Below are 20451 nucleotides of genomic sequence, written 5' to 3'. Positions count from 1 at the left end.
TCTCGGGGGTTCATTGTCGTCGCGCCGTTTCAATTTTTGGTGTCGCGTTTATTTGCGTGTTTGAACGATTGCGTTTTTGATGAGAATGTCGAGTATTGTATGTGTGAGTAAATAAGACGAATCGCGTGATAATTGTTGATGCCGGCCGTCCGATTCGATTGTTGCATGTAATAGAGCGAGAGAGTGAAGAACGAGCGAAACCGCGCGCGAGACGCAAAAGCGACGAAGACAGAGAGTATGCGCGCGCAAGAGTGAGCGAGACGGCGATAGCCGTGAACTGCCGGTCGCCGGCGTAGTCGCGTTAACTATCGAATTATATTATTTTGTTGCGATATTTTTGCTTTCTAATTACCACGAAGACTTTTTCGAATCTAAGCTCTGATTTTTTCGATTGCCGAATCTTTTGTCCGCTCTTTTATGGCGTGCAAGTTATTATAGAGTTGTCGCGTATCCGACGTGCGTAAATTTGCGTATTTCGCGAGCGGAGATTACCGTAGAAGTTCGCGTCTGATTATACGTTGTCGTCTTTGTCAAAATTTTAATGTCGTCGAGTCAACGCGTTATTTGAGCTATCTTTTCCAGTACGAAATTGCTATCGACTCCATTTTTTTTGTATGCTTGGTTCTTTTCAATTATTTTGTAAAGTCAATTACGCGCTAATTCCTAAAATTCTAATTACCGAGATTATATTTCTTGTGATTTATTTTCGTTTTTTTCTTGTAATCCGGCAGTATCCGATCTACTTCATATTACTTTTTGTATTACTTTTCTTCCTTTATTTATATTGTAATAAATCGGAGTATTTTTATCTTACATGTTCGCGTTTTTCATTATCTGTAACTCTTTGTTCTGTTCCGCCTCAATACCGAGTAATCCGCGTATTGTTAAATTTCGCGTATCCTTAGCGTCAACAATTTATTAATTCTTTCGCGTCAACCACACCCTGCTCCTCTGCCGTTAGGTGAGCAGCCGGCCCGTTGCGGAACTTCCGACCGGATTTTTGCGTTATTCTGTGTATCGCGAATTGACTCGTGAAAGATCGTGTCTGGCGCCCAAAAATTCGAGTAATTTCGCGTATCCGTCGGCTGGCATTCTGCTGCGGCACGCGCAGAGCGATCACCAACTTAGTTCTCGTGTTTGATAATAATTTTTAAAGAATAAATAATTCTATTTTATTTTATTCTCTTTTTTTGATGACGACCTCTGCTCGCCGCATTTGCTCCGAGGCGAGAAAAGTCGTCGCAGTATAAAATAATAAAAGGAATCAATCGATGTAAAGAAAACATTTAGTTATTTGTAAGAAAAAATACGTTATATACCTTTTCTTAGAAACTATTGTTTTTTTTACATTGATTAATTTTTTCATTATTTTATGTATAAAAGTATAAAATCGACGAAAAATGAATATTTTATAAAATATATTTCATAGTTTATGTAAAATTATATTACAGTTAGTTATTATATAAACTACAGTGTCTCGTAAAATATCTTGTTAATTATTTACTTTTTGGCTATCTTACTTTTATAACTTTTTATAATAAATATTGCGAGAAATTGATAACATAAATGATCTTCAAATGATCTCGAAAATCGCAGAAGTCAGCAGCACCAACTTCTTTCCTCCTCAAAATCCTACAAATTTTATACAAAACATTTTATTGTAAAAGAAAAAAGGGGATTAAGGGAATTTTAAACGTCTTTGAGAAGTCTGTTGGGTTTTTCCTATTTTATCGACAAAATGTGAGGTTAGATAAAGTATAATTATTCTTTTTATTAGCAGTTTGTACATACAAAATAAGATATTCAAGCCAGATTTGGCATTGGATAAAGGAATATAAGTGAATGTTTAGATATTAATTTGGAAACCTAGTAAACGAAAATAACTCATCTTCGTGTGCACACATATGCACGACAATGTAAGATGATTCTCGTTTATTAGGCTTCTAAATTGATATTTAAACATTCACTTATATTTTTTTATCCGATGCCAAATCCGGCTTGGTCTTATTTTGTATGTATAAACTACTAATAAAAAGAATAACATATTTATCTAATCTCACATTTTGTCGATAAAGCAGGAAAAAACAACAGACTTCTCAAGGATGTTTAGGATCTCCTTAAAAGAAAAGATATTTAGAATGGAATATTAAAATGGCTCTCTCCCTATATATATATATACACAGGATGGTTTTAAATAAATGCGAAAATGAAAATAATTCTTTGTTGAAAATTAAGGACAGTTTTGCATATAAACATATACTCTTACATGTATATCCCTTCCTGAGGAGTTATAATCCTCTAAAAAGGATTTCATAAAAAAAACTTTTTTTTTTATTTTTTCGAAAAATTGTTTTGAAGAAAAAATAATTAGTTTTTACCTTTTCCTTTGGAGAAATGCAAATTTGATAAATTACAATTTAACATGATACAACCGATTTTCTTCAGATGGACATAACTTAGCGAAAAATTATTCTATCGAATTCTACAGAAGCTCATTTTGAAGAAAAGTATTTGAACTTTCATACGCTTTTTATCTCATTTAGTTACGTCAATTAATTCATTCCGAGTAATTCAGGAAAATGGACTTTCTATTTCATATTTGTAGGTTCTCATTCTGTCATCCGCTATTGCAAAACTGATCGTCTAACATAATCAATATTAAAGCTTTTTTCAAAATATAGATTCAAATATGAATAGTTTTTAAATGTAGTTTTATTTTCTTTTTTGAAATACTTTGATATTACAATTATTAGTTGCGTTATAATTCTTTGAATTTTTACAATTTTTGCTTTCTTATAGAAGAAGCTTTATTTTAACGACAATTTTTTTTTCAGATTTCTATACTAATGTTCTACACTCATGTGTTTAGAATGTTTCAAAATACCAAAAAATCATGTTTTTTGATGTCCATATGTGTATATATATATATATATATATATATATATATATATATATATATATATATAATATATATGCGTTCACTAATTTTTCTAAAAATTTAAACGTTTTAAGAATTGTTTGAGTTTCAGCGCTCCAATTTAGCGTATACAAGTAAAGTAAGTCAACACTTTTATTTATTGTCATTTTTATAAAAATTTATACAATGTTTTTTAATTCAATTTTAATTTTTCAAAAAATGTCTGTAGTTGCTCCGTAAAAAGATATCGAGATAAATTTTACATAAATAGATTATATTATCATTAAAGGATGGTTGCTACCCTAATAACACACATATCTCGAAGACATTCAAAGAACATCCTGAGGATGTTCGAATGTCCTCTGGATAGTCTCTGAAAATCCTCTGAATATCTTTCAGATATGTTGTGCTATTAAGATATTGAATTTGACGAGAGTCGGTGAAAAGGTTCATTTTTTATAAAATTTTAAATTTTTTAAAAAATGACTGATTGCTCTAATTTTTATAAATTTTAAGATATTATACTAAATTTTTTTTACATAAATCGAGTATCATTAAAAAATGGTTAGTATATATTAAAGGGCCTAAGGGGATAAGCGTGAAAAAATTGCCCCCGTACGTATCAAGTTTAAATTGACACCATAGATTGGCATCTATGTGACTAATAAATCCTGCAAATATCAATCTTAAAATTACATTTTCTTAGGAGTTATGGAGGGAGAAAACAAAATCAAAAAAGTGGTTTTTCTCGAAAACGGTTGAACCGATTTTTATGAAAAAATATGCGTTATAAACATTAATGATACTATTAAAAAAAATTTGTTTATTTAATTCTGACAAAAATACGGGTAAAAAAATTTTTTTTATTTTTTAAACATTTTTTTGAGATTGTTTTAGAGTACACCTCCAATTTATTTTTTTTAACCTTGAAATGTCTGCTTTAACGTATATTTTTTCAGATTTTTTATAAAGATACTTCATGGCGAAAAATAATGAAAATCATGCATGCGGCGCGGTATCACGCTTTCACAGCACATGGCACTCTCGCTCCAACCGCATACATGACACTCGATTGATTGGTTGATACACTTATATTAATTTTATAATTAGTCTTGATCATCTTTGACAATCTTCCGAATCCGCTATTCATTAGTCTTTAACTCTCTGAAGTTTACGACAGAAAGCCGAGCGTTTCATTCTAGAAGCCAACTTCAGCGTTTCATTCTAAAAGCCAACTTCACTTAATTGATTTTTGCTTCCCGCTTATGAAACATCTGAAACGAGGTATTAATAAAAATCTTTCGTTATTTCATGATTGATGTGTATTCGTGACGTATAATAACTGTTTGTATAATAATTAACGTATGTCCAAAAGTACGTACCCAAGTAGAACAGAAAATCAAAATAATATCATTTTGACGTCATATTGATCATTTTGGAGTTCAAATTTGGTCAAGATGACGTCAAATTGACATTATTTTGACTTTTCTGTTCTACTTGGGGTAATGCTAGTTTTAATTATTTTATAATTATTTCTTTTTCTGATTAATAGTGCGCAGGCAGTCGGTCTTCCAAATCCGTTCTTTATTTATTTTTTTAGCTCTCTAGAATTTTTGATAGAGAGCCGAGCGTTATATTCGGAAAGCTAATTTTAGCTGTGACTGTTTTGCTGTGACTATTTTGATTTTGACATTTTTTTGTTTCATGAAAATTGAAACGCATTTCTTTCTTTAATTAATCGCATTTGTTTGTTTAATAATCGCGATTATTTATACTACTTGTCACTTGAAGCTTCTATTTTTCTTTATTTGAAGATGCCTAGGACACTGATGCTTGCGACACATTTTTGAAAAAAGTAAAAGGTAGAAAGAAAATTGTAAAAAATGTAAATAAAGCTAATGATTTCTCTGTATCTTTACAGCAAATAATAATTGTTAATGATATTTTATGTAACAAATGTCGACTTTCCATCTATAAAGAGAAGAATTCTGAAAAAGATGCTGAAATCGAAAGAGACTCTCTTTCTGAATCTGATACCGATAATCCGACATTCGAAATTCAATTCAGATCAAAGAAAACAATTACTGAGGTCGAATGTATCGAAATTCTTATCCAACAAACTGTAGCTACGCATAAATATTGTTGTATTTGTTCATTGTCAAATACAACAATTTGACTACGATTCCTGAAGAAGCTCGAATTTCAGCATATATTAAGAAAAAATCTACATACCATGTGGAAATCGGTGTTGTAAAAGTCACTTAATAAAAAATAGAATTTATGAAGAAGAGCTTGGTCTTTTGAGAGTACACTCGAACACAGCAAATCTCACAGCGTTAGAGTTATTTAAAGTAATGGAAACTCTTTCTATAAAATGTGATTCAACATTATTAGACAAAGTGGGCGAATATAGTATGTCAGAAGAACAGTTAAAAGTTTTTACGGAATTAAAATGGGAAAATCTTAATACCATAAAAGATATGTTGATTTCACTGCGAAACAGTACCTCCCGTTCGATGATCCAAGCACTCGTTGTCTTTCTATTTAAGTTAAAAACAGGGAACTCTAATAAAATGATAGCTTCTATCTTACAATTAAAGCATGAACATGATGTTTCAGATTATTCTAACAATATAATAAAATCTTTCAAAAATGACGTTTTACCATTTCGTTTCGGTATAAATTCTCTTAATAGAAATGATCTTATTCAAAATCATACAACTGAAATGGCAAAAAAATGATTCAATGTTAATGACAATTTATTTTTGATTTGTGATGGCACGTACGCTCGTCATCAAAAAAGCACTAACAATGAATATCAGAGGAAATTTTTCTTTCGGCAGAAAAAAGTTCCTCTGTGCAAACCTTTTACTCTGTGTACAACTGACGGTTACATTGTTGACATGCTTGGACCATACCTTGCTAATCAAAATGATGCGGAGATTTTAAAAAATGTCATTAATGATTCAAATAGTTTGCGTAAGTTCCTAAAAGAAGATGATATTTTTGTTCTTGATCGTGGTTTCCGTGATAAAAGATTTTTTAGAAAAAGATTTCAGAGTTTTGATGCCTGCTCTAAAAAAAAAAAGAAAACAACTATCCATGGAAGAGTCCAATGAGTTACGTTTTGTTACTAAAATTCGCTGGGCAGTTGAATCTGTTTACGGTGTACTTAAACAAAAATATCGCCTTTTAGATCATAAAATTGACAACAAGTTGATACCGAAAACTGAATCTTACTTTAGAATCGCGTCGTTTCTCAATAACACTTTTAGAAAAAGATTTCATTCTAATGTAGACATTTTTGATGACATTGTACAGAGAATGCATAGTCAAAAAGATGTGCAGAATACTTTGGCGGCTGAGGTAGAAGAAAATGGTTGGCTTCGTCGAAAGCTACCTTTCAAAAGTGTTACATCAGATGACATTTTAGATTTTCCAGAAATGACAGAAAGAGATTTAAAAATCTTATTCACCGGTTCATACCAACTCGGTCAAGCCATATCATATTTGGCAGAAATGGTTGACAAAGATAATAAGCTAAAAATTGAGTATGTTAAAGATCAGTCAAATGTACTCAAATTGAAAGTTCCATCTCGTCATATTTCTCGAACAGCATATATTGTAGATGCTTCTTAAGATATAAGCCTAATAGTGTTGGTTTTTCTGGTTTGACACATTACACATGTGAATGTGCCAATGGAAAACGAACTGTTGGTTGTTGCTCTCACATTGCTGCAGTGGTATATTATTTATCTCATGCTAGGTATTTATTAAAAATCTTTAAACCAGCGGAAATACTCAGAAAAGTATTCAAGAAAAACAATTACATTTCAGTAATTGAAAATGATAGTGATAAAGATTAAAAAAATAATTATAAAATAATTTTAAAAATAATTTAAAAAATTAAAAATAATTTAAAAAATAATTTAAAAAATTAAAAATAATTTAAAAAATAATTAAAAAAATTAAAAATAATTTAAAAAATAATTAAAAAATTAAAAATAATTAAAAAAATAATTTAAAAAATTAAAAATAATTTAAAAAATAAGTAAAAAATTAAAAATAATTAAAAAAATAATTTAAAAAATTTCAACTTATATAAAAGTACACGGTTTTCTGAGAGGCAAGGGGACTCAGACTAATAAAGTACCTCAATAAAAAGTTTAAAACTGTATTGCAGCCGTGCCGCATACATGAATTTTGTTATTTTTTGCCCTGAAGTATCTTTATAAAAAATCTGAAAAAAATATATGTTAAAGTACACATTTCAAGGTTAAAAAAAATAAATTGAAGGTGTATTTCTAAAACATAATCTCAAAAAAAATGTTTGAAAAATTAAAAAATTTTTTTTACTCGTATTTTTGTCAGAATTAAATAAACAAATTTTTTTTTAATAGTCTCATTGATGTTTATAACGTATATTTTTTTCATAAAAATTGGTTCAACCGTTTCCGAGAAAAACCACTTTTTTGATTTTGCTTTCTCCCTCCATAACTTCTACGAAAATGTAATATTAAGATTGATATTTGCAGGATTTTTTAGTCACATAGGTGCCAATCTATGGTGTCAATTAAAACTTGATACGTGCGCAGACAATTTTTACACACTTATCTCCCTAGGCCCTTTGGCGAGAATTGAGGAAATGGTTCATGTTTTATGAAATTTTAAATTTTTCAAAAAAATATAAATCTTCGAATTTTACGAAAAACACGTATAATAAAAACACACAAAAGTAGATGCATATATATATATACATACACATACATATACGTGACAAAAATATTATTTTATGTGAAAAAAATGTGCAAATTGGAAATTTGCACATTGCTTCATTATTCTATATTTCATTCATTAAGTTTCTTCTATGAGAAACTTCAAAACTAAAAAATCAGTTTGCTCATAAACAAAACTTAATAGTAAAATAGAACGTGAGGAATAGAAAATGAGGAAGTAATATAAAGTTTTAAATTTATACTTTTTTCTATTTTTCTACTCTACCGCTTTTTTATAATAAAGTGTATATAACTTACTTGAATATTTATTACTTTGTCGCTCCATTGTTCACATTTATTTCCACCATATGCAGCCTCTTTAATTAGTTGCATAGCTCCTCGCGTTTTACCCATTGATACTGGATTTACTATTTCCAAATGCGAGGGATTTCGAAGCATAGTCACATGAAGCTTTTTTTGATCTATGTTAAGGTCAGTGGAACTTATAAGATGACTAATCACATCTCCGGTACACTTTGTTGCAGCAGGAAATTCAGAGAATCCCCGTAATTTACGAAATAATATCTCCGGCGGAAAGTTTAATAATCCTGTTAATAAATTAAGACGGCCGCGGTGTGCCGCACAAAGAACAATGTATTCCAAATTATCTGAAATAATAATATAACAGAAAATCTTTGTGCATAATATTGTATATGTGTGTGTGTGTATGTTGTTGATATCAAAAACAAGTTTAAATCTTAACCAAAAAATGTTCTTAAGGATGTTTCAATGTTTTTAAGAAATTTTCTTTATTAAAACTTATCGTCAATCAAATTATTAAATTCAATTATTTGATTTATTTAAGTCTTAAGTGTCTTTTTTTTATTTACCATAAGCACATAACTTAAACAGTTCATGAAAGAAGGCCATCATACTCTCGGCCCCTTCTCCTCCATATCTTTTTAGACTAACAAATTTTTTGGCTAAAAAATTGTCAAAAGCTTGACTTTTAAGCATTTCTATGGCTATTGTTTTGCATGTTTCATCATCTAATGACTCGTTTAAAGTTGTTTCCACAGTTTCGGCAAACCATTCCCTTTCTTCTTCTGTCTAGTCAAACAAGAAGTCTTTTATCAATGCTCCGGGAAAAATCCATATATAACCAAATATAAATAATTATATATAAATTATACATATATTCTTAATATATTTTCTTCTCTTGTATAATCTGTTTGTATGTACAAGAAAAATAATTTAAGAAGAATTATAAGAATAATTTTACATTGTTTTTTTATAGAAAAAAGTAATAATAAATATCTTACACAAATAATTTCTGCTCGTGTATAAACAATACTAATATTTATCATAAGGCTTCAACGAGCATATAATGAAAAGTCACTTTATTGCAAAAGTGTTACAAAATAAAAGATACGAATTATAACCGTACATATTAATGAATCTTTTATTACATAAAGAAGTACGGAAACAAGTTATGAATTTATTACGAAAATAGGTTACGTTATACTAATTATCCGTGATAATACGCCAACATGAAACCAACAGAATAAAAATACACGAACATACGCAAGACGTTTTTACACTCATTTGTGTCTCTTCAGTTGCTTTACCGTCAATTATAAATGTAGTGTTATATTAAAATCGGAACCATCCTTGTATTTGAGATCTGTAATAATTAGCGATCTACTCCACTCCGTAATCATCTATGCGTGTACAACTTATTTGTTACAGTCCTTAGTTTTAATATTGATGATAAGACGGACCTACTCGTTATGCAGCATAACAATAAGAATTATTTTCGTAATAAATTTATAACTTGTTTCCGTAATTCTTTATGTAATAAACGATTCATTAATATGTACGGTTATAAATGTATCTTTTATTGTATAACAATTTCGTAATAAAGTAACTTTTCATTATATGTTCGTTGAAGCCTTATTGTGCAATAAGGCGGTTATGCGGAATGAAGTGCTGTGCGCGTACGCGGTTGGCGCGAACCAAATTGTCACTGCACTAAGGACACTAAAGAAAAAAGACAAAATGAACGACGACAGTACTGTATTTTGTACAATATATATACGCAAGAGAATACGTACCGCGCACTAGTAGCGCGACGAACTGCAAGGATTGCGAGAAGTACAATCAACGATGAATCAAGTATGCGCGAGAAGTGCGGTACAAAGAAATTTTTACGAAAAAAGCGAAAAGAAAACTTTCGGTCTGTGCGCGCGAGTGTCGACAAAACGAGTGAGTATAAGACGCGCGGGAAACAGCTTTATCCTGCCGACCTTCGAGAAGATTCTGATGTGAAATTACCGAACTTGTAATTTTGCAACATAAAGATATGGAATTTTTTCGAATGTCGGAGGACAAAACTGTTTTGATTCGACTGTTTCGTTTAAACCGCCCGCGTAAACGGGCGGGCACTGCCAAAGGCATTCTGCGCGCGGAACGCGCGCAGCGTGATTGGCGTTCGGCGAGTAACGCGAATTGACGCGCCAAATCCCCCCCTTTTTCCCTCTCTCTCTCCCCTCTCCCTCTTCCTCTCTCTTCCTCCCTCCCTCCCCCTCCTTCTTTCCCCCCTCTCTCTCCCTCCCTCCCTCTCTCCCTTCCTCCCTCTCTCCCTCCCTCCCCCCTCTCTCCCTCCCCCTCCCCCCCCTCTCTCTCTCTCTCTCTCTCTCTCTACACTCTCTTTCTCTTTCTCTCTCTTTTATCCGCAATACTTATAATAAATATTAATAATCATAAAATCTGAATAACTGAAAAAACATCCATATATAATTATATATAAATGTATATGATTATATGCATTTCTCCTGAAATATTCTGTATAATCAAAGATAAATATATATTTAATATACATATAATAGTATATTAACTAACAAGTGCGGGGGATCGTAAATCGGCCGAGAGTGCGGAAGTTTGACGCACGAGACGAAGCCGAGTGTGACAATCCGCACGATCGAGCGATTTATGACCCGCACATGTTAGCTACGATATTTTGTGTAACCGGTGCGTGAAAAGGGAGCCCTTTCTAAAATTTCATCATGTGCGGAAAGGGCGACTTTCTGCGCGCCGGTTGCACAATAATTATATATAAAATTATTTCTAAAAATTAACAAAGAGGCTGACTTACCGTATTCTGAAATTATTTAGAAACAAAAATTTTAATGTCAAAATGCCAAAACTATTTTTAAATGAGAAAAACTAACCTAATCTCAGGAATCTGTCATTAATGGTAAATCTGGAATATCCTATACAATTCTATTCTAATTATCTAATTTAATTATTGGATATGTGTTAGAATTTATCATTTTATAACTCAATTGATTCATGGGTGACGCTTCTTGTTAATGCTATGTTGGGTGCTGCCCCCTTTTTTATTGTATTATTCGGTACGTAAGTCTTTGTATTACATGTGCATCCAAAGTGACACTTTTTGTGTCTGATTTCTGTGCCAAAAGTAACAAATTTACAACATTCACTTCCAATGTATTATACACACCATATTAAATCCGACAAAACCGTGTCTAATAGCACATTTAACCCGATGAAACCGTGTCCAATATATTGGATACGGGTTTCAACGCCATCTCGCAGCGCACATACAAAACAACTGGCAAAACTACCGCCACTCCGTGCCCTCCCAACACGCACCTAACTCTATCTGCTATTCATATATCAGTCTACTGCGTAAATCAGATACATAAATCAGGTACTCAAAGTGCCCTTTTGAATGCACGTGTAATACAAAATAGTATGTGTTGCACGTGCGCTGGATCTGCTGGTGAAGTGCGAGAACAAGATTCAAACGCGTATCAAGATCGGCTTGAACTCCAATGCCGTCGCGTTTTCCACCCGTGGTCTTTTACACGCCGAAGGAGCTGGGGATGCTGTCGATGAGCCACGTGTTGATACCCCAATCGGATCTGAGAAGTTGGCTATTGTCCACTTGTACGAGTAAACGCGCACGAGCCAAAGGCAAGTGCGCTTACCCGCACTCGTGACTAATAGCCAACTTTCCGTACTTGTAATGCAATATACTATTGTCTTGTATGTCTGCCCGTTCGTTTATCTTTAATTATATATCTTGTCTCTGAACAAAATGTCGTTTATCCATTCCACATTTCGCATAATATATCTGCAACATGGTAGCAGAGTGGCGCAGTGAAAGCGTGCTGGGCCCATAACCTGTTGCAGGTATATTATGCAGAATGTGGAATGAATGGAACGACACTTTGTTCAGAGATAAGATATATAATTAGAGATAAACGAACGGGCATACAAGACAAAGACTTACGTTAGTACCGAATAATATAATAAAAAAAGAGGTCAGCACCCATCACAGCATTAACAACAAGCGCCACCCATGCATGAATCAATTGAGTTATAAAATTATAAATTCTAACAATGTGTTATAAAAATAAATTTTTCTAAAGAACTTTTTTGGACAAAAAAGAGAACCCTTTGTATTTTTTTAAAATATAATAAGATATAATTTTTTTTAGTAGATTTTAGTAAATAACGCCGTGATTAGGCCAAGGCGTGAATAAAATCAGAAAGCAATATTTTTATCGGCTCTCAATATTAAGAATATAAATATGATGTTTTTTAAATCGGCCAACAAAGCCAAAGCACAAAAAATTAATTATTCGGAACTGTATCTCTTGGTTTGAGATCCCTAAGTTCCATATATAAATTAATCTCGAAACTTACATATGGAGAAATAGGCGCGAAAAATAAAGGTCCGAAAAGTCGCTGAAGCGGGAATCGAATCCGCGTCTTTTTTTTCCGGGCGACAGCTCTTACCAACTAAGCTATTCAAACTCTTGCGATCCCCGCTTCATCGACTTTTCGGACCTGTATTTTTCGCACCTATTTCTCCATATGTAAGTTTCGAGATTAATTTATATATGGAACTTAGTGATCTCAAACCAAGAGATACAGTTCCGAATAATTAATTTTTCGTGCTTTGGCTTTGTTGGCCAATTTAAAAAACATCATATTTATATTCTTAAATTAAGAGTTTAACAAGGCTCTGTAATATAAATATAAATTAAAATTGTAAGACAGGCAATAACAGCCAAATCGCGGATGACAGTGCGTTATCCTAACGAAACTAAAATTTTTTCCGTTAGAATTAAATACTTGTGCACAAGGCACCAAATTTTACTTGGTCACGGCCAAGATTTAAAATTGGAATAATCTCTACAAGAGATTTAATTTCATACATCCCTTCTTCCCCTCTAAGGAAATAAATGCGAGAGAAAAATATAGATCCGAAAGTCGCTGAATCGGGAATCGAACCCGAGACTTTTTGCTTGCCGGGCGACTGCTCTTCCAACTGAGCTATTCAGATCTTTTCGATTCTATACTTTTCTCTGCTATATATATATATACATATATATTAATGTTGGTAAACAAACGCCTTTAAGCCAGCGTGTATAAATTAAGAGTTTAACAAGGCTCTGTAATATAAATATAAATTTAAATGTATAAATTAAGATACATATATATATATATATACGTATATACATATATACATATATATATATATATATATAGCAGAGAAAAGTATAGAATCAAAAGGATCTGAATAGCTTAGTTGGAAGAGCAGTCGCCCGGCAAGCGAAAGGTCTCGGGTTCGATTCCCGATTCAGCAACTTTCGGATCTATATTTTTCTCTCGCATTTATTTTCTTAGAGTGGAAAAGGGGATGTATGGAATTAAATCTCTTGTAGAGATTATTCCAATTTTAAATTTTGGCCGTGACCAAGTAATATTTGGTGCCTTGTGCACAGGTATTTAATTCTAACGGAAAAAATTTTAATTTTGTTGGGATAACGCACTGTCATCCGCGATTTGGCTTTTATTGCCTGTCTTACAATTTAAATTTATATTTATATTACAGAGTCTTATTAAACTCTTAATTTATACACGCTGGCTTAAAGGCGTTTGTTTACTAACATTAATATATATATATAGCAGAGAAAAGTATAGAATCGAAAGGATCTGAATAGCTCAGTTGGAAGAGCAGTCGCCCGGCAAGCGAAAGGTCTCGGGTTCGATTCCCGATTCAGCAACTTTTGGATCTATATTTTTCTCTTGCATTTATTTTCTTAGAGTGGAAGAGGGGATGTATGGAATTAAATGTCTTGTAGAGATTATTCCAATTTTAAATCTTGGCCGTGACCAAAATTTGGTGCCTTGTGCACAGGTATTTAATTGTAACGGAAAAAATTTTAGTTTCGTTGGGATAACGCACTGTCATCCGCGATTTGGCTTTTATTGCCTGTCTTACAATTTAAATTTATATTTATATTCTTAATAGATTAGATTAGATATATTTATTGCCGCCCCAATTGGGGATTACAAGGCGCTTTTTTTTTAAAGGAGCGTTCCCAAACCTTTATTCCTTCCTTCCTTTTTCCTTAGCCTAAACTTATACCTAAAACTTAATCTAATTACATTATTCGCCACGCCTCTCCTTTTCGCCGCCTTTCTCATCTTTTATCGCATTCTGCCCTACCTACACACACACACACGTCCGCCTTTCCCTAACCTTTCTTATTCTAAATTATCTTAATCTACGCAATCTTACATTCTACTTATCCTATGTTGGACCTCCGCTTCCGGTTACCGTTATTCTTCCACTCCTGTCCTCTCCCTCCCTCTCTCTCTCTCACACACTCACTCACACACTCTCCCCCTCTCTCTCTCTCCCCTTATCTCCTACCCTCTCTCATCCCCCTGTCCTCCTTTTTCCTCCTTCTCCTTCTCCCCCCCTTTCCCTCTTGCTTCCTCTAACCTTTTTAACCATATTTCCCCTTCCCCCTCCTCTCCTAATATCTCCTTTACCATTTCCTGCCAGCTTTCTTTCCTTCCCCAATCCATACATTCCTCCCACACATGCTCCCACGTCTCTAATCCTCTCCCACATATCCTGCACTTCCTATCCTCCTCCTTTTCCCAATACCTATTTCCCTTCATTTCATTTCCCAGTCTGTACCTTGCCATCCTCCTCCATCTACCTTCCGCCCACCCTTTCTTCAAATAGCCCGGAATCCCCTCCCCTTTAATCTGTTTGTACCACTTATTATATTCCGATTTTATCATTTTTCCTACCCTCTCCTCCCTCTGTTCCTTTCCTTCCCATTCCTCAACTTCTTCCCATCTGAACTCCCCCTTTTCCCTTCTTTCCTCTATCTCCCTTAATCCCATCCCCTTACCCTCAAAAAATTCCCTTCTTTCTCTCTCCCACCCTGACAATTCCCCTCCTTTTTTTGCCCTTTCTTTAATCTCCCCCAAACATATTCTCGCCAACCATCCTCCCTTACCCTCCTCTAACCTTCTCTCATATCCCCATGCTCTTCTACCCATCCTTGTCCTTATCTTTTCCCTTTGCAATTCCTCCCTTACCATATATCCAGGCGTTCCCCAGTCCACTCCTAACATCCATCTCAGATACCTTTCTTGTATCCTTTCCAATCCCTCTCTCTCTTCCCATCCCCATATCTCCACCCCGTATCCTAAAACCGTCCATATTAACGCATCGAAGAGCCACAACCTCCTCCCCCAGTTATTCCCAAATCTCCTCTTACCTATTCCCCATACCTGTCCCATAATTGCTGCCCCTCTCTTTATTCTGTCCCTTACCTGTCCCTCTTGCCCCCCATTCCTTTGAATCACATATCCTAAATATTTGTACTCCTTTACCTCCTCTAATTTTTTTCCCTTCCAAAACCAACTAGCCTTTTTTAACCTCCCTCCCCCCCTTCTGCATCTCATCACCTTCGACTTCTTCTCATTCAGTTCCAGTCCCTTCCCCTCCAGATATCTCCCTAACCTCTCCATCATACACCTCATCCCCCCCTCATCTTCTGCCAACAGCACCACGTCATCCGCGTACGCTAATGTATATACCTTGCCCTCTCCTAATCTCACACCCCCCCATCTCCCTTTCTCCATTTCCTCCTCCAAGTCCGCCATCAACATGTTAAACAGAAGCGGGCTCAGTGGGCATCCCTGTCTCACCCCCCTCCCCGTCCAAAACTTCTCCCCCACCTCCTCCCCTATTCTAACCCTGAACCCTATCTCTCCTAACACTTCCTCGCACCTCCTCACCGTCTCTTCCTTCACCCCCCTCCCTCTTAACGCCGCCATCAACTTCACTCTGTCCACCGAATCAAACGCTGCTCTCAGGTCCACAAACAGTAGGACCATTTGCTTTCCTTTCCTACTTATTTGTCTGTTTATTAAATAGTTTAATACATAAATATTGTCCACTGTTCCCATCCCTTTCCTGAACCCCGTTTGATTCGGTGGCAACATCCCTTTTTCCTCTATCTCTCCCCTCAATCTCTCTGCCAACACCGTCGCATATACTTTGTATAAAGACGGTGTCAGAGTTACCCCCCTGTACTCCGAAACCTCCTTTCCCTCACCCCTCTTCAAGATTGGCACCACCAGCCCCTCACTCCACTCCCTTATCCACCCCTCCCCCTTCCATATCTTATTGCACAACTCCCATACCCACTTCTCTATTCCCTCTCCTCCAAATTTCCACACTTCTCCCGGAATCCCGTCCACCCCCACCGCCTTTCCTTCCTTTATCCTACCTATCGCCCTCCTAATTTCTCCCTTTTCTATCTGATCTTCCCCTCTCTCCTTCTCCGTCCTTCTTCCTCCCATTATCACTCTCGATTCTACCCCTCCTAATAGATCTCTAAAATATCTGTTCCATTCCTCCATCTCAATCCCCTCTCCCATTCCTCCTTTTCCTTTTCCCCTTTCCCTCCTAACCACCTCCCAAACCTGCCCTTCCGTCCTCGCTTCCATTGCCTTCTTCGTCCACTCCTCATTCTCCTCCTCCTTCTTCTTTCTACATAATCTCTCATACTTCTTTTTTCTTTTCCTGTATTCTTCTCCTTTCCCCCCTATCCTCCTCCACCTTTTTAACTCCTTTACCACCTCCCCCTTCTCTCTTCTACACTCCCTATCAAACCACCCTCTCTTTTTTTCTTTCTTCTCCTTTCCTTCTCTCTCATTCCCCTTATCTAACACTTCCTGTATCTTCTTTTTCTTCTCCTCCCACTCTCCCTCTACACCCTCCTCTTCTTGTTCATCCCTCTGCTTCCCCCAAATTTCCCCTATCTTCTCCCTAAATTCCTCCTTCCCCTCCTCCGTCCAGTTCCATCTCCTCCTCTTTTTTCCTTTTCTTTCTCCTCCTCCTCCTTTCCCTTCTAACCACACTATTAACGGCATGTGGTCCGAGTCCATCCTTTCACCTATCTCTAACTTCCTGATTTCCTCTCTTACCTCCTCATTACCTATTATGTAATCTATTACCGATTTCCCATTCGGCCCCATATATGTCCACCCCCCTTCCTCATCCCCTGCTATTCCTCCATTTATTATCGCCCACCCCTTTTCCTCCAGCTTCTTCACCAACCTTCTCCCTTCCCCATTTACCTTTGTATCTCTTGATTTTCTCCCCTTCCCTTCCTCTCCCTCCTCCTCTCCTATCTCCACTCTTCCTCCTAAATTTCCCGTTCTTGCATTAAAGTCCCCCCCTATTAACGTTCTTACTCTGTCTCCCTCCTCCTCCATCCATTCATTCATCTCCCCTAGCTTCTTCTCCATCTCCCCATTTATGTACACTCCCACCAACCTCCATCTCTCCCCTCCTTTTCCTATCCCCACCTCCACCATTCCCTCTTTATCCGCCTTACACTTTCCTTCTATTCCTACCCCTTTTCTCACCCCCACTATAATTCCCCCCATAGCCCTTCCTTTTTTACTCTTCCTCCTCGCATATTGCACCTCCCATTTATATCCTCCCGGCATCCTCCCTTTTATCCTTTCCCACCCTTTTTCATCTACCCATGTTTCCAGAAAAAACATTACGTCCCATTCTCCCACCGCTTCCCAGAAGTCCGCGTCCTTATTTCTTAATCCCGCCACATTCCAGAATGCCACCTTCCATCCTTCCTCCCCTTCTCCTTCCTCCTTTCCTTCTTCCCCTCCTCTCCCTTGCCCTTTACCTCCCACTTCCCTCCTCTCTCTCTTTCTCTTTTTCACCCTTCCTTCCCCACTCTTTCCCTCCCCTCCTTTCCCGTCCCCTGTATTGCTTCCATCCCCTTTCCTTCTATTCCCTCCTCTCTCCTCTCTTCCCTCCTCTCATCCCCTGCTCCTTCCTCCTTTAATTCCTCTTTCACCTCGTCCCATCTCCACCATTTACCTCTCATCCAAATTCTCCCATACCTTACCCATGCCCTCCTTCCCTCTCTTTCTTCCCCTCTCGCCAACTCTCCTAATCTCCACATCATCCTTCTTTCTTTCCACGTTAGATCCTCTTCAATCCTCTCCTCCCTTCCTCTCAACCTCCTTTTCTTTTCCATTATCTCCCTTTTAACCTCCATCTCTCCCACCCTTACTAAAGCTATACTTGTCCCGTCCCTTCTCCCCTCCCCTATTCTCCTCACTTCCTCTACCTGCCCCCCTACCCCTATCTCTTTCAATAATTTCTCCACCTCCCCTTTCACCCCCCCTTCTCCTCCCTTAATTCCTTTTATTATCACATTCTTTCTCTTTTCTTCTCTTTCCTTTCTCTCCCATTTCCATTCCATCCTCTTAATCCTATCTTCCATCTCCTCACTCTCCTTTCCCCTTTCCCCTTTCTCCCTCTCCCCCTTTTTTCCTATCTCTAATTCTTCCATTTTCTTCCCCATCTCCTTAATCCTTTCCATAAATTCCTCCCTTTCTCTCTCCCACTTTTTCTCCCTCTCCTCCATTTCCTTTTTCAGCCCCCTTACCTCCTCCCTTAACTCCTCCTGCCCTCTTACTCCCTCCTTGATCTCTTCTCTAATTTCTCTTCTTATCTCTCTCATCTCCTGAATTATCTCCTCCTTCCACTCCCTCCCCATCTCTTTCAATATCTCCCCTATCCCTCCTGCCTCCTCCCTCCTTTCAACCTCCGGCGACCTTATTACCTTTTTACTTCTCCTGAACGCCCACTCCAAATCCCCTTTTTCTTCTCTCTCCTTTCTCAACCCTACTTCCTCTAATTCCTCCCTTTTCCTTTTCAAAACCTCCTCTGCCGTCCCTGTGCTCCCTCTTCTCTCCCATTTCTCCGTCTTCTTTAATCTTTCTATCTCCTCTATTTCTTTTCTTTCCATCTATATCTCCTTTACTTTATGCCTAGTGACTTTCCCTATACCCTATCTCAGTTACTTTCTCCTCTGCTAGTGACTTTCCCTATATCCTCGACTGGCTCCTCTGTCACTAGAGACTTTCCCCGCACCTACACCTATCCCCTATCTCTCTTCTCCTTTTACACCTGCACTCCTCTTTCCTAGTACCTTCCTCTCCCCTCGTGCCCCTGATCTATCTTCCAAACTGCCAACTCACTCTACCTGCATCACTTCTCTTCCTTCTCACCGCTCTATTCCCTTCTCACCCCACTTGCCTGCACTCCCCTTGCATTCGCCACCTTCAGCTTCTCACTCTCTCACTCTCTCTCCCCCTTTCTCTTCCACACACCTCTAATATTCCACTCAAATACACACACTGACAGCACCTCAACCTTCTCACACGCAACCGGAAACGGAAGTCCCCTATATATTCTTAATATTGAGAGCTGATAAAAATATTTCTTTCTGATAATTTTTTTATTCAGATAATGCTCATTAAAATTATAAATATATATTTAAAATATTTCTTTTTATTCCACATTGAAAAAGAATACGTTCGAATATAATTTTGGGCCATTTCCCAATTTTGGCCCGGAGTCTCCGGGCCAAGCAGAAAATCTCCAGATCTCCAGTTTAAAAGAAAAAATCTCCATGAGAAAAAAAATTAATTTTTTAATTATTTTTTTCTGGGTTAAGGCCGTGGCACATAAAAATACGTAAGCAGTAAGCAGTAGAACTTAAGCAAATCGACTAATCACGGTGAAGCAGTAAGGCAGCTATTTTGAAACTTAAGCAGCTTTGTGAATTTCGTATGGATGAAATTCTTAAGTCTTAAGTCTTATTGCTTACGTTTTTTTATGCCACGGACTTTACTTTGTCACATTTGTTACTAGCAAGAAGTATGAGGTCTGTTTGTTTTAACTGAACTAGCTACACTTAGTGCAGCTAGTATCTATGTTATAAGACATAACCGTGGGCATCATATGTAGCGGCAAGTTTGCAAATAGGAGAGAGATACATAGAAGATAAGAAAAGTATAACATAGCAGTAGAAAGTATAATAATCAAACATAAAAAGCAACTAAAGAGATTAGGGTAAGCATATAAAGTTATTTTCCTTGATTACTATATGTGCAAATATTAATATATATAATATACAATAATGAAACTGTGTCTCTACACTGAGACATATTGAAAATGTTTATTTTACAGAGGTTAATATTTTATATAATAAAGAAATAAAAAGCCATGACTTCTCCTGAACCAAAAAGAAAAAAATAGAGAAAAAATATCTGAATAAATTTCAAGATAAGTGGCTTAAACAAAATGAATATAAAGAATGGTTGATCTAAATTGATAAATATAACGCTAAATGTACAGGGTTTGTCCGGAAAGTAATGCGTCGCATTTTTTTAAAAAAGAATTTATTGATCGCATAGGTAAAACAACTTAAAATTGTTCGAAGTATGACCCTTCTGCGTCAATACATTTTTGCCAACGCGATTTCCATGCGTCATAAGATTTCTGGAACTCCTTGACTGGGATGCTGTTCAGGGAGGCCGTCGAAGTAGCTTGTACGTTGTCAACCGACTCGAGCTGTTGTCCTTTGA

General features: G+C 36.1%; 2 protein-coding genes across 5 annotated transcripts in view; both read right to left on the bottom strand.

Annotated features, from left to right (window-relative positions):
- Positions 1 to 20451, bottom strand: part of LOC114932143 (2-oxoadipate dehydrogenase complex component E1) — a 152198-nt gene that overhangs the window by 110524 nt on the left and 21223 nt on the right. For all 4 annotated transcript variants that reach the window (XM_085488264.1, XM_085488263.1, XM_085488267.1 and 1 more), the window contains exons 3-4: positions 8523 to 8742; positions 7951 to 8300 (exon numbers count right to left, since the gene is read on the bottom strand). In XM_085488264.1, coding sequence (XP_085344390.1) covers positions 7951 to 8300; positions 8523 to 8742 — 570 coding nt within the window. The remainder of the gene's footprint in view (positions 1 to 7950; positions 8301 to 8522; positions 8743 to 20451) is intronic.
- On the bottom strand, positions 13983 to 19911 carry LOC146720560 (uncharacterized). The gene has a single exon (XM_085488262.1). It carries the CDS (start codon positions 17551 to 17553, stop codon positions 14383 to 14385), a length of 3171 nt encoding a protein of 1056 aa, XP_085344388.1. The 5' UTR covers positions 17554 to 19911; the 3' UTR covers positions 13983 to 14382.

The sequence above is a fragment of the Nylanderia fulva genome, unplaced genomic scaffold (genome assembly GCF_048542155.1).
Source record: "Nylanderia fulva isolate GAGA-0341 unplaced genomic scaffold, ASM4854215v1 Scaffold67, whole genome shotgun sequence".
NCBI classification, from domain to species: Eukaryota; Metazoa; Arthropoda; class Insecta; order Hymenoptera; family Formicidae; genus Nylanderia; species Nylanderia fulva.
Note: the sequence above shows the minus strand (reverse complement) of the source record. Positions and strands in the feature narration are given on the sequence as shown.

Excerpts from the sequence above, each read along its gene's own strand:
- LOC146720560 (XM_085488262.1), bottom strand. The coding sequence starts at position 17,553 with ATGTTTTTTCTGGAAACATGGGTAGATGAAAAAGGGTGGGAAAGGATA.